General features: G+C 36.2%; 2 protein-coding genes across 2 annotated transcripts; both read right to left on the bottom strand.

Moving 5' to 3' along the window:
* Positions 1 to 285: 285 nt before the first annotated feature.
* Positions 286 to 3,098, bottom strand: LOC119793292. Its single transcript, XM_038300392.1, has 5 exons — positions 3,039 to 3,098; positions 2,912 to 2,928; positions 2,715 to 2,829; positions 2,459 to 2,632; positions 286 to 1,495 (listed from the first exon to the last, which is right to left on the bottom strand). The coding sequence occupies exons 1-5, from the start codon at positions 3,039 to 3,041 to the stop codon at positions 887 to 889; spliced, it is 918 nt and encodes a 305-aa protein (XP_038156320.1). The 5' UTR covers positions 3,042 to 3,098; the 3' UTR covers positions 286 to 886.
* A 5,297-nt stretch (positions 3,099 to 8,395) lies between these two features.
* Positions 8,396 to 10,818, bottom strand: LOC119793293. The gene is made up of 5 exons (XM_038300393.1): positions 10,597 to 10,818; positions 10,504 to 10,516; positions 10,309 to 10,418; positions 10,047 to 10,214; positions 8,396 to 9,418 (listed from the first exon to the last, which is right to left on the bottom strand). Exons 1-5 carry the CDS (start codon positions 10,597 to 10,599, stop codon positions 8,810 to 8,812), a joined length of 903 nt encoding a protein of 300 aa, XP_038156321.1. The 5' UTR covers positions 10,600 to 10,818; the 3' UTR covers positions 8,396 to 8,809.
* Positions 10,819 to 15,069: the final 4,251 nt, after the last annotated feature.

Here is a 15,069-nt window from a genome sequence, read left to right as displayed (position 1 = left end):
AATACGGAATTTTAGCCCTTTAAGTGGCCATTAAATCCATTTAATGTCCAATCGAACCAAAGTTCACTACCTTTGGTCTCCACGGTTCTAACCGTTTTTTGACTTGAAGCCAAATATTATGACACAGCACATTTCTTAATCCACGTGATTTCTTAGAAGCCCTTTCCAGTGTTGTTGATTTAAACAGTAAATGCACAAAACTGAAATAAAGAAACAGACTGTAAAAAATATTACACATTTAGAAACTGTAGAAATATTTATCAAAAAGAATAAAAAACAAACAAATGAATTCCAGGTTTTTTCTATTGTTGTTTATCATCAGACTAAATTTGCCAAATGTAGCCTATAATGCAAATACAAAGAAAGAAAATATGTTACAGTAATTTCATACAGCTTTACAAAAGAACAATTTTTGATGATCAAACTAAAAGGCAGCGATTGTTACCTGTTTGTTATTTTGAAAACCTAAATACCTAAAGGATGGATTAAATGCAGAGGTCAAATTTCATTTGTAACATAGATTTGCAGAGAACAATAAAGACGATTTCCCTTTTTTTTTTAAGAAGCTCAACCAACAAATATGAATGAAAATGAATATTTAATCAAAAACCCTTTGACAATTCTGGAGAAACTAACCACAGCTTTGCAAGCTGCGTAAAATTATTTCAATATCATTTTACTGCAATCTAGTGGAGGCTCTTTTTTATGTCTAGAAAAAAAAAGTTTACATACATTATAATAAAAAAGTTAATAAAGATTGCTTTATTTCACCAAATTAATAAGCAATTAACAATACAAGATGATATAACAAGGTATATCAAGGTATATTTAATGATAGTGAGCGAGACTCTTATAAGAAGCTAGCTTGTGTTTAAGGACATTGTACTCATGCTCTGTAAAATTCACCTTTCCATGTGTTGAACTTGATCGTTTTCAGGGTATTTGTAAGCTCCCTTCGAGTATCAACTTTGGCTCTCTCTCTGTTCTCTGGTGTGCATGTATCAGAGGTTGGCCTAGATTTACGTTTAACTTCTGCATCATTTCTAAATAAGTTGCTCAGACTTTCAGCCTCAGCACAATTCCCATAGGGCCACTCTTTTTCACAAGTTGTTTGCAACCCAAAGAGATTCCCACATGATTTGCAAGGATCCATTTCAGAACCATCCTTGATGCTGTATGCTGTGCATGTGGCGTCTCCATGTAGCTCGAAGGTGCCATCGAAGTAACTCTTCTTCTTTTTCTGAGGATAGTAGGTCATCACTGCACCAGCTACATACTTATCCCAGTAGGAGCTCAAACAGGAGGCAGCGATCACTATTCTACCAGCATTGCGACCAGTGGTGGACATGGAGACTCCATATTGGTTGTTTGATTTGTTGGACTTGGAGATACAGATAGTGGAGGAGACCAGAAATCCTGCAGCCAATCTATTAACCAGATCCATCAATGTCTGTTTTATCTGGTTTTCATTTTCAGGTTTCTTCTGCAAGACAATCTGGAAGCAATTATAAGAAACCATGGGGTTAGTGCATTTCCACCACAACCTACTGTTTCATCTGAATTTAAAAAAAAAATACAAAAATTTAGTATGACTACATAAAATAATTTTTCCAAGCTTCTCTATGAAGTATGATAGTACATAAACATACAGCTCTGGTCAAGAGCATAAATCAATATCATACATTTGGGGTCGAGGTGGGGGGGGGGGGGATTTTTAATAGATCCAAAAAATTGTATTACTCAAAAAAAAAAGAAAAAAAGAAAAAAACAAAAACAAAAACACATGGGTTTGATGAACTAATGAAGCCTGCAGGGTTGCATAATGTGGATTATCTAAAGCCTTCATATTCTTTATCTTAATCTCTAATATTCTAATGTTAAACTAAGCTCATCTTGATCAAAGTGTTTCCTGAGGATGTGCCGTATTGTTGGGTGACCTGACCAGTTTGTTTTCTGCTTTATGAGGGTTGCAGGCTGATCTGGATGTGGATTTGTGTGGTTTTGGATGCAAGTTGACTTTGATGAAATAAATAGTTAAGGGATTTATCTGTAATGTTGAATGTTATTTGGTTTTATTTTAATTTTATTCAGAAAAAAAAACATGTTCAGACAAATGATAGCCATCAAAACATAGAAATGAGATTAATGCAAAAGATGAATCTTGCTGCTGCTGGTGGCTTTACCAACAAAACAATAATAATTCTCACATGAATGATAAAGTCTAATAAAAAAAGAAATGTAAATTAGACTTAATTTGATTACTATCTTATTTTTTACTATATAAATAGTTTAGAATGTAAAACTGAGCCTGCTTTTATTATGTGTGCTGGAATCTAATGAAAACTGACTTTATTATTGTTCACATTATGTTTTATTCACTTCAGGTTGATGAGGATTATTTAGATGATATTATTTTATGTTTAACTGAAGTGTTATTGAGGTGGAAGACACATCCTACCATGTCCAGAACACAGGAGAAAGGACTCCGCCTGGGAAGATGAGTCCTATAGCAATCAAAGGGTCGGTTGTATTTCTCCTTCAGTTGATCGAGAATCTCCTGATCAGGAATAATTTCCTCTGGTGGGAATCGTGGTGTATTTATTTCTCCAAGAAAAAAGATGCTGTGTAGAATCTGTGATTAATGAAAATAAAAAATCTGAAAAAAACAAAAAACTTAAACAATGCAGTTGATTTAGACTTCAGCTTTTACCAACCTCATCCACAAGGATTTTACCTCCCTCGGTTATATTGCACCAGTGGACCATCTCCTTTATGATCAGGAAGGCGTTTGTTCTGAAAGACTGTTGGTCTTGCAGATATTTCTCTCGACTAAAATAACATAGAGATCTGTTAATTTTGACGACCGTGAACGCATCATGATGCAAACGTCTTTAACCGGATCAATTCTCACCTCTTCTGCTCTCCTGCCTAGAAATCAAAGTAGAAAGAAAACATGCAGGATAGGTTTAAATAAGATGATCATTTGAAATAAGGTAAAAAATCGGAACAATATGATGGGTTTGAAAGTTGTTACTCACCATGGCTGCAGTCTAAGAAAGAAACTGAAAGCAGAAAGATAAACTTTTTTTCTCCTAAAGGCAACGCCTAAGTGTTAACTCTTAAACTGATCCTGAAATGTATGGAGGACCAGCTCTACCATATTTAAAAATAAATACAAAAAAAATACATGAATAAATAAGTATACAATTAATTGCACCCAAAAATGCAATAAATAAATGTAGGTAGACATGATTATACAGTGAAACATAAATGTATATATCTCTTAATTAGCTTCTTTATTTATTCACCTTTGTAATAATTACCTTATTTAATTATGTGCATGTTATATTTATAATATTTAGAGACTACTAATAACACATAATTAAATACTTGAAAAAATAAGTAATTAATAAATCAATTTGAAGATTACAATGGACATTAAATAAATAAGGTAATTATTACAAAGGCGAGCAAATAAAGAAGCTAATTAAAAGAGATATATACATTTATGTTTCACTGTATAATTGAATTTCTACCTCTACTTTGCTTATTGTATTTTGGGGGGCAAGTAATTGTATGCTTATTTATTTATCAAACATTTATTTATTAATGTTGGTTATATTTACTATTATAGTCCAGGGCCAAATATGAACCGACTCAGGTCTGAAAGAAAATGAGTTACTGGTTCAGCCTTTATACTTCGTAGTATACAAGATTTAATTAAAGCCAGCGAGTTGTAGGGACTAATGCATCTTTTTGGATAGGTAGAATATTGGCGCCCCCTGCTGGACAGAGTAGTTTAGTGAGCTATCTATGTGGGCTGTCCAATTCTGGTGTAGTTTTATTACATTGGTGATAAGAACCAAACATCTGCTTTTTAGCTCTTCTTAAATAATATTACAATTAATTTTTTATATTTTCAACTAACAGGAACATATTTATCCACTGTTGGGATCTTAATGCTTAATGAAAAGTAACAGTTGAATAAATATAACTTTTCCTAAACTGAACAGAGCTTTTAGATTAAGCTAATGACACAGAAGGTATGTGTTTTTGCACCAAAACTGATGTGCAAAAATGTGTTCAGCAGAAAAAGGGTAAGTGGTCTATCTAGGCCTGTTTCTGGGTGTTAATTTGGCTTAGAAAAAAATGCAGTTAGAGCATGTGTAAAACTAATCTGCAGACGGTTTACCTGCTTCAGAATTCACACAGCCAAGGAGGATGATTCAAAGAGGCATTTTATTTGGTTGTGCAACGGATGCAAGTTAGTGATTTTCAAATTAAATTTTTATCTTTTAAAACTGTTGAACCAACCAATTGATCCATCCATCCATCCATCCATCCATCCATCCATGTTTCAATTTATTGATCCATCCATCCATCCATCCATCCACCCATCTTTCAATTTATTGATCCATCCATCCATCCATCCATCATCATCCATCCATCCATCCATCCATCCATCCATGTTTCAATTTATTGATCCATCCATCCATCCATCCATCATCATCCATCCATCCATCCATCCATCCATCCATCCATCCATCCATCCATGTTTCAATTTATTGATCCATCCATCCATCCATCCATCCATCCATCATCATCCATCCATCCATCCATCCATCCATGTTTCAATTTATTGATCCATCCATCCATCCATCCATCCATCCATCCATCCATCCATCCACCCATCTTTCAATTTATTGATCCATCCATCCATCCATCCACCCATCTTTCAATTTATTGATCCATCCATCCATCCATCCATCAATCCATCCATCTTTCAATTTATTGATCCATCCATCCATCCATCCATCCATCCATCCATCCATCCATCTTTCAATTTATTGATCTATCCATCCATCCATCCATCCATCCATCTTTCGATTTATTGATCCATCCATCCATCTTTCAATTTATTGATCCATCCATCCATCATCAATCCATCATCAATCCATCCATGTTTCAATTTATTGATCCATCCATCCATCCATCCATCCATCCATCCATCCATCCATCCATCCATCCATCCATCTTTCAATTTATTGATCCATCCATCCATCCATCATCAATCCATCCATCTTTCAATTTATTGATCCATCCATCCATCCATCCATCCATCTTTCAATTTATTGATCCATCCATCCATCCATCCATCTTTCAATTTATTGATCCATCCATCCATCCATCCATCATCAATCCATCCATGTTTCAATTTATTGATCCATCCATCCATCCATCCATCCATCCATCTTTCAATTTATTGATCCATCCATCCATCCATCATCAATCCATCCATCTTTCAATTTATTGATCCATCCATCCATTCATCCATCCATCATCAATCCATCCATGTTTCAATTTATTGATCCATCCATCCATCCATCATCAATCCATCCATGTTTCAATTTATTGATCCATCCATCCATCATCAATCCATCCATCTTTCAATTTATTGATCCATCCATCCATCCATCCATCTTTCAATTTATTGATCCATCCATCCATCCATCCACCCATCTTTCAATTTATTGATCCATCCATCCATCCATCCATCCATCCATCCATCTTTCAATTTATTGATCCATCCATCCATCCATCCATCCATCCATCCATCCATCTTTCAATTTATTGATCCATCCATCCATCATCAATCCATCCATGTTTCAATTTATTGATCCATCCATCCATCCATCCATCTTTCAATTTATTGATCCATCCATCCATCATCAATCCATCCATCTTTCAATTTATTGATCCATCCATCCATCCATCCATCCATCATCAATCCATCCATGTTTCAATTTATTGATCCATCCATCCATCCATCATCAATCCATCCATGTTTCAATTTATTGATCCATCCATCCATCATCAATCCATCCATCTTTCAATTTATTGATCCATCCATCCATCCATCTTTCAATTTATTGACCCATCCATCCATCCACCCATCTTTCAATTTATTGATCCATCCATCCATCCATCCATCTTTCAATTTATTGATCCATCCATCCATCCACCCATCTTTCAATTTATTGATCCATCCATCCATCCACCCATCTTTCAATTTATTGATCCATCCATCCATCCATCCATCCATCCATCCATCCATCCATCCATCCATCCATCCATCCATCCATCCATCCATCCATCCATCCATCCATCCATGGTGTGACTAGTGTCTCATTCCAGCAGTCAATGAGCAAAAGGCACAGTACATCCTGGACAGGTCCCCAATCTGTTGCAGGGCCAGTGTTACTGATAATAAACATTATTATTTATGCACCAACTTCCTCCTTTTTTCACTAATTTATCCACCTTATTTTTTTAATCCACTGCTGAACAGAAACAAAGGTTTTTCTCAGTTTTCCAGAACAAAATTTAATGATTTCAAAGACTTTCAGGAGATTCTGTGGGGGACGAGACAAAAGTTGAACTATTTTGAAGGTGTGTATCCTAACAATAAATTTTTTACACTTAGTCATGTAGATTTTTATTAAATTTTCCTTTAGTAAAATTGCTTCACTGAAAACTGCCTTATGTTTGAACTTTTGTTATCTTCGACTAATTTAGTTTGGTTGCCTGAAGCACTGTCAAGTCTAAGCACCTAAAACATCATACATACATACAGGGAAAGAAAGAAGACACAGAGACAATTAATTTAGTTACTCGAGGAGATTAGGAAGGGACTGCAGAGTTTACAATCTCCACCCACTCTGCAGTCTTCAGCTTTCTCCTCGCCATTTATTGAAGAAAGGGGATGTCCCTAATTACACAAGCTGAGGTTTAACTAAGGGAAAGGGAAACAAAAGGATCTTACTTTAAACCTCAGCACATATGTTAAAACAAAGCATGTGGTTGTTTTACAATTGAATTGTTCCAAGAACACATGTTTAGAAGAATCATGTGATAGAGGCTGTTCAGGTCTCTTTTACAACGCAACATGTGATAGAGGATGTTCAAGCCTCTTCCACAACCCATCCGTTGCATGACCTTTTATCTGAAACAATCTTAAGCAAGAGTTAATAAAAGATGAATCACACATTATACATCATAATAGTTCATTAGAACACAACCCATGAAACACAAACAAAGTTAAATAAAATATTTCTAACAAGCACCTTGCCACACAGGCAAAAACATTAAGAATCAGAAAACACTTTTTCACACCATAGAGAACAATGAGCATAAAAGCAGATTATCTGCTCTAAACTAAAATTATATTATTTATACCATCTTATTTAAATCTTTTAAGAGGTTTGTGTTTCTTTTACTTCTTTAAATTTACTTTGTCATGGAGTAGTATTTGCTCCTTTCTCCCTCTTTTTAGGGGTTAATTGGTTTAGGAAAAAAGCTTGCTAGGCCAACCTGACCTTTAACGAAAATACAACAGCCTTGTTAAATCCAAATTAATAGAGATAATTCACATTTATGGTGCAATTCCCCTTACTACCATCATACCTCAACAGTCCTGATGTTTATTATCTAGAGGTCCAGCAGAACCTGTCTGATTGCATGGAGTAGACTAAAAGACCACAATAAGCAACACATTATAGTCTGAATCATCGTAATTCAATAACATATAAAATAGATAATCAGGAAATTGGGGGGGAATTTGTTATTCCGTTTCTAAGACTTTAAGACTCAATTAAACAATAGTAAGTTAATTTCTAAAATATAGAAGAGTCATGAACATTACTACAAGTGATTGATCACAAAATAACTCACTACAAGATTACATCAATGTCTGTCAAGCAAGTCATGAAGAACCCAGAACATCATCTAAATTGCCAGCTTAACTTGCCATCAATTAGCCGCTGCCGACAAAAAACAACCCAAAGGGCCACCAAACATTTGCAAAAGATAATATTGAATATCCACAAGTTCTTCGGGAATCCGAAGAAGATTAACTTTTTGGAAGATTTGCTCCACTCTTAAGTTAAACTTCTTATTAAGTAACAATGTAACAGTCAAACATGGTCAATTTAATATCATACAATGAAACTGGTGGTTTTAGGACCTGGATTTAAGAGTGATAGACTGATAGAAACCAGGTTATCTTAAAAATATCTGTCCATCCCTTAGTGTCCTCAAGTTCAAGCACACTCAGGTTGTGCAGTTAGATGCTTAATTCTGGTGAGAATGGATGAATCTACAAACTGAAGGAAAGTATCCCTTAAAACTGGAATTTGGCAGCCCTGATCTACTCCATCTGTGGGTTTACTGCTGATAATCCTGCTTCCTCCTAAAATTGAAATGATTCATGTTACATCAATTGGCAGCTGTAAAGTAGTTTGTTTGAGCTGGTCCTGCTTCTCCAAAATTGACTGCCAGGATTTGAATTAGTCCCTTTATGATCAAGTGGTATGAAACAGATACATTTCTTTAAATCTAACTGAGGATCTTTTTATTAATAAGACATGAAGCATTACATAAAGATACAAGGAAAGATAAATGCAAAATCCTCCATAGCAAATATGGATAAGTAGTTCAACTGTTACATCAGGTTACATATTTATGCATATACATTTAAGTATATTAGTTTGTGTCAACATGCCTCCCTAGAAGTGCTGAATGTAGTTTGAGGTCTGGGATTGTGAAAACAGGCCATCTTACAGTACATCTTATAAAAAAGTAGTATAGGCTGATACATCTAGAAGATAATAAAAAAAAAAAAAAGGAATTTTGGCTGAGAGTTAACAAGACATTGTGTATAAACGATGCATATGGTGAATCAGCTGACATATAGTCGGTAAATGAGGAATCAAATAAAGTAGATAAAATAACATCTCATAGTCTTTTGTGTTTAAGGTGTGTAGTATTCAATCCTCTCTGTGTTAAAGCGTACCCTTTGTAACATTTTAAGAAGAACCCTTAGGGTATCAGCTCTGGCTGCCTCTCTGCCCTGTTCTGTATAAAACTCAGAGGTTGGCCGAAATCGCTTTCTCATTTCTTGATGACTTGTAAATAGATTGCTCAGACTCTCAGCTTCAGCACAGTTGCCATAAGGAAACCCATTGCCAGATCTTGTGTGCAAGCCAAAGAGCTCCCCACAAGAGCCGCAAGGTGGCAGTATTCTGTTAATGTTAACATAATATGCCCTGCATGTGACACTTCTAGGAAGTACAAAGGTTCCATCAAAGTCGGTTCTCCTGGTCTGATCAGAAAGGTTAAAGGTCATCACTGCATCAGCTACATATTCATCCCAGTAAGAGCTTAAACAGGAGGCAGCAGTCACAATTTTGCGTGCAATTGAACCAGTGGTGGACATAGAGACTCCATATTTGACTGAATTCTTGTATTGAGACACGCAGATGGCAGTGGAGACCAAAAAACCTCTTTCCAAGTTGTCGACAAGATCTTTTAAAATCCTCCGGATCTCCATTTCATTTTGTGGTTGAGTCAGATGAACAACCTGTAAGCAGTTATAGTTATTAGTATAGAAATATATCAGTGTGTATATTTTAGGTATCATAGGCATTAATAGAATCATTATTTGTTCCTAAATGAATATATTTTATAATACATTTCAGAGGTGAGTAAAGTATTTATCTGACACTTGAGCAACATATTGTTTTTTTCAGAATTTTTTCCATCAGAAAAATAAGTTAATTTAATAGTGTTTTATTTTTCCTGTATGTACCCAGTTGGTAAAGACTAAATGTTGCAATATGGTTTAAAAAGCAGCCCTTGTGACAGGATCAGGGATGCGACGCATTTATTAAAAGAGTTAGAAAACTGATCATGTTGTCAGAAACTTGTGGAAGTACGGTGAAAGAAAACAAACGTCTAAGGTTTAGGATATGAAGTGAAAAATATGAGAGTTCAGAAGTTTTTATTACATTTAGTGCCATCAACCTAAATCAAAGTTGAGACACTTTGTCACAGGTTTGCAGTTGTGTTTATGATCCCGTTACACTACTTGGCTGCATCCAGATCCACCTAAATAATTATAAGAATAATTATGAGTATTTTCACTTTTTGAAATCCTTGTTTTAGGTTAGTATATATTCATGTCATTTCTACAGGAATTAACATTTTACCATATCCAGAACACAGGAGAAGGGACTCCGCCTGGGAAGATGGGTCATATAGTGATCAAAAGGTCTTGGGTACTCTGCTGCTAAATGACTCAACAGATCAAGAAAAATCTCTTCTGGAGAGAAGGGCGGTTTATTTATTTTCCCAAGAAAGAGGATACCATGAAGGATCTATATGTAAAAAAAAAAAAAAAAAAAAGAAGAAACAAAGATCTTAGGAAATGAAAAAGTGACCCAAATGTAAAATTGAACAGTTTATGCCTACCTCATCCAGCAAGTCTGTTCTGCCAGTTTGGGTGCACCATTCAAGCATGCTGTCTATAATGATAAAGGCATTTGTTCTGAAATGGTTTTGATCTTTCAAACGCTGCTGTGCTAAAAGTTAAAAAAAGAAATAGTCTTAGTGTTTTGGTGGAATCGCAAATTCAAAACGTATTGGAAATTACTAAAGGAGACTTACCTCTTCTACTCATCTAGGAAAAGAGCAGAATAGATTAAAACTTAACTTGAACCCAGAAAAGTGATGTGGTTACAAAGCTGCAACAGTACTCACCATGACTGTTGTGCAAGAAGGGTACTAAACAGTGGTGGCTGCTGTTCTATGAAACACGGGAGGCTAAACAGTATTAAATAAATACAAAGTCACGTATTGCATTAACAAATATTGAAACACAAAACACATCACTACAATGCGTGGAAATACGTGTCTAGAAGTGTTCTGAAATTAACTCCAGAATCCACGGCAAGTGTTCAGCACAAGATGACTGCTCTGATTGAATGATCAATTTTTCCTCTAGACTCAAGGTTTAAACCTCCTCTCTGTCTGATGACACAAAAACCAGTAAGTGTGTTGGCAAATCAGCATTGAGCAGCCAGCTTCAGGTCCCTTAAGAGGCTGAGACTCACTAGAAGTGACATATTTTGGCGTCTTATCCAACCAGGTCTCTCCTTTGTCACTGCTTCCCTCAATAGACCTCAGCCTCAAACCTCAACAGGGATTTCTCATAAAGGCTGACTGGCAGCATCCTGCTGCTCCAGAGCGGGGGGTCCGAGAGACAAGAGATCTGGTCCGAGACACGAAATAAACAGCTGATTAATGCACAACATACTCATGAAATCAGGTGTATTTTAGCAAAAAAATGTATGCATTTTAACAATCCATTCTGACAATATCTTACCAATAATTTTAATAAATTTACAGGGGAGATTTAACCGCCCTACTTTTCGATGAGAATTCTCCGCTGGTACCAAAGAATAGTAGAACATTTCATTTTAGCAGCTCCTTTAAATGGTTCTGCTATTTATAGTAATCACAGTCTGACTAGTTCCTGTGTGTTTGGAAATGTAACCAAGATTACTTAAGACATGTCTTTTTAGAAAACAATCGTTAACAATATGGCAATTTTCTTGCAACAAACCTCTGTAACTTTTTATTTTTTATTATTTATTTATTTTTTTTTTCAATTTGTTACCTTTTTGAGTAAATCTTACTTATTTACTACGGTTTTTATTTATCATTATTTACGTTTATCTAATTTATTTAGTCATTTTAAATTATTAATATAGCTTTTTTGTTTACTTCTTCTAATTTTTTATTTATTTTATTTTATTTTATTTTTTCTTTTTTTCCTACTACAATGCCTTTATTATCGTTGATGACTTGTTCTGGTGCAACTAGTTATGACAAAGAAGGGTTGAATTTATATAATTATCATCGGAATGCTCCACACATGGCTGAGGGGTTTCCACTTTTTGGATCGGGACGAAGTTGGAAGTTCTAAAGGTGTTTGACACCAATGTGCAATGGACACTGGATTTTCACATATGTATGGGATACTTTAGGCCATGGGGTTTAATTTTATTTTGTTTGTTTTTTTCTCTCTCTCTCTCTTTTTTCTCACTCTCTCTCTCTCCCCTACTCATGTCTTTTCAGATACCTGCTACTCTACGCTTGGTCCCACCAGGTACATGTCGGAAACCTGTGTAACATTTCCATATCCTCCAGAATCCGTGAAACATGACAACAAATTTAAGTTCCACACTTAGACTCGTTTCTTGGAATGTGAGGGGGTTGGGTAATGCTGTTAAATTGCAACGTGTAATGACCCATTTAAACCAACTTAAAGGAATAGTACACCCAAAACATGATTAGCCTTCATTTTCTACTCACCCCCATGCTGAACAACACCCTGGAGTACTTTTTTGATATCTCAAATGCATCTGGAGATCTGGGAGGCTTCTTGCTGTCTGCTGACATTCAAATAATGGAGGTCTATAGTGCCCGAGGCAGAAAGGTCCATAAAAGTCCACAAAAAACGTGTCAATATTCCTCCATACTGGTCGTCCAATGTATTCCAAGTGTCCTGAGTGGGTAGCATCCAGAATTTACTCGAAACGAAGTCATTTAGAATGTTTTTAGAGCATAAACAGTAGTGTATAGGATTTCCTGAAAGCACGCACATGCGCGATCACGACGCTACGGATGCCGGCAGACCAAACCAGATGAAAGTGCGCATTCAGCGTCTGCTCTTCCAATAATGCAAGCGTAGAAGAAGAAATGTGCCGTTTACCTGTGCAAAGAAAGAAACAACGAAAGAAAAATGTCTGAGGACTTCAGTGTTGAGGAAGAGCATGAGTTCTTTGCCGAGCTGAATGCGCTGGTTTGGTCTGCCGGCTTCCGTGGCGTCGTGAACGCGCATGTGCACGCTTTCAGGAAATCCTATACACTACTGTTTATGCTCTAAAAACATTCTAAATGACTTCGTTTCGAGTAAATTCTGGATGCTACCCACTCAGGAAACTTGGAATACATTGGACGAGCAGTATGGAGGAATATTGACACGTTTTTTGTGGACTTTTATGGACCTTTCTGTCTCGGGCACCATAGACCTCCATTATTTGAATGTCAGCAGACAGCAAGAAGCCTCCCAGATCTCCAGATGCATTTGAGATATCAAAAAAGTACTCCAGAGTGTTGTTCAGCATGGGGGTGAGTAGAAAATGAAGGCTAATCATGTTTTGGGTGTACTATTCCTTTAAGGGGGATATCTATTTAATCCAGGAGACCCATATGCCTAACAGTCATATCAAAAGGATTAGGAAACAGTGGACCGGAGACATTTTCCACTCAACATTCAATGGGAAGGCCAGGGGCACTGCAATAATTTTTCATAAAGGCCACTGCATGAAAAGTGGGATTTTCGTCAATATGCGGCACTGTAGATTGTCGTGGAAGTTCAAGTTAACGGCAGTTTACGGTAATTTGCAGGTATCGCTCCCATAAATTGTCAGAAATTGACGTGGGCTTTCTTAGGCAGTGTTCCCCCCATGCTTCCCCCCCATGGAATTCTAGGGGAGGCTTTAACATGTAAATGAAAATGCTGTGAGCTATACAAATGCAAATCAGGGTTGCATGGGGAATTTTACCCCAAGTGACATTTTTCTAAAAGGTAAGAAAATCTCTGATACAAAGAGATCAGGCTCAGTATAGACTCTTACGTTTTAGCTTAAATTGATTTATTTAATTAAAGTATAGAGACCAAAACAGATCTTTAGCTGACAGAGCAATACATTTAGAGCAGTAATTATTTAAAAAAAATTTGCATTTAAGATAAAAAATAAAATGTTGTCTGTCAATATGCTCAATTCACAATTACTTAAGTGGAAAAGTTTCAAGAAATGAGTCTGAGATGATTCACTTTATAACATGGCGCATTATCCTGTTGGAAGTAGCCATCAGAAGATTGGTACACTGTGGTCATAAGGACATAGGTCAGCAACAATGCTGAGGTAGGCAGCCTCATTTATTTGATGCTAAATTGGTATTAAGTGGCCCAAAGTGTGGCAATAAATATCCCCCAAATAGATGGTACAAATAGATCAGGCTCAGTATGACCTAATTATAGACTCTTACATTTTAGCTTGAATTGATTTATTTAATTAAAGTACGCTAGATTACTGTGTATGCCATTAGCAATGGCAAATGTTATGTAAAAAAATACACAATATAATTCATTTCAAAAATTAGTTTTAATCAGAATCAGTTGGTAAAATGTGAATCAGAATCAGCAAGGTAAAATGTGCATTCCTTGCACAGTGCTCCTTGGGATTTTTAAAGCTTGGGAAATCTTTTTGTTTCCAAATCCAGCTTTAAACTTCTCCACAAGAGTGTCTCGGACCTGTCTGATGTGTTCCTTGTTCTTCATGATGCTCTCTGCACTTTAAACAGACCTCTGAGGCGATCATAGAGCAGGTGCATTTATCGGGAGACTTGATTACACACAGGTGGATTCTATTTAGTATCATTTAGGTCGACATTGGATCATTCAGAGATCCTCACTGAACTTCTGGGGAGAGTTTGCTGCACTGAAAGTAAAAGGGGCCGATTCATTTTGCACACCCCACTCTTCAGTTTTTTATTTGTTAAAAAAGTTAAAAATATCCAATATATTTAATTACACTTCATGATTGGGTAAAACTAGTTGTTGATTCTTCACTAAAAAATGTTTATGTTCGATGCCTGAAATGTGGCAAGAGTTTAAGATTTTCAAGAGAGCAGATTATTTTTGCAGGGCAAACTGTAACTGGGCTGATATCTAAGGAGAGCTCTGACAGGGTCTGACTTGCCAATAACGTACATTTATAACATAAGTTTTAGTGGTTGTAGAAGTAATAGAAAACACAGATCTGGGAACTGGAATTCTAGCAGCACTCCTACATTATTCTCTACATTTTCTCTCCGTTGTCCTTTCTTTCACAGTAAATGGTATCGGCATCTCAGATATGTTAGATTTGTTTACAAAGCTTTCCTGTCTGAACCTTTAAAACAATCTACCATCAACAGCATTGTGTTGTAGAAGCTTTTATGCAAGAGCCTTTTTTTGGGGAGTTTTTACAGCACATTTTGGAGTTTTTACGGCACTAGTGTCTCGTTTTTTGGGCAGTAGGCTGGCAGGAAAGGGGGTATGAGAGAGGGAGAGACATGCGGCCAAGGATTCGAACCCGGGTCATCCATGTCGAGGACTAA

Source organism: Cyprinodon tularosa, unplaced genomic scaffold (assembly GCF_016077235.1).
Source record: "Cyprinodon tularosa strain WSP-4 unplaced genomic scaffold, ASM1607723v1 ctg449, whole genome shotgun sequence".
Classification (NCBI taxonomy): domain Eukaryota; kingdom Metazoa; phylum Chordata; class Actinopteri; order Cyprinodontiformes; family Cyprinodontidae; genus Cyprinodon; species Cyprinodon tularosa.
This window is presented reverse-complemented; position numbering and strand designations above follow the sequence as displayed.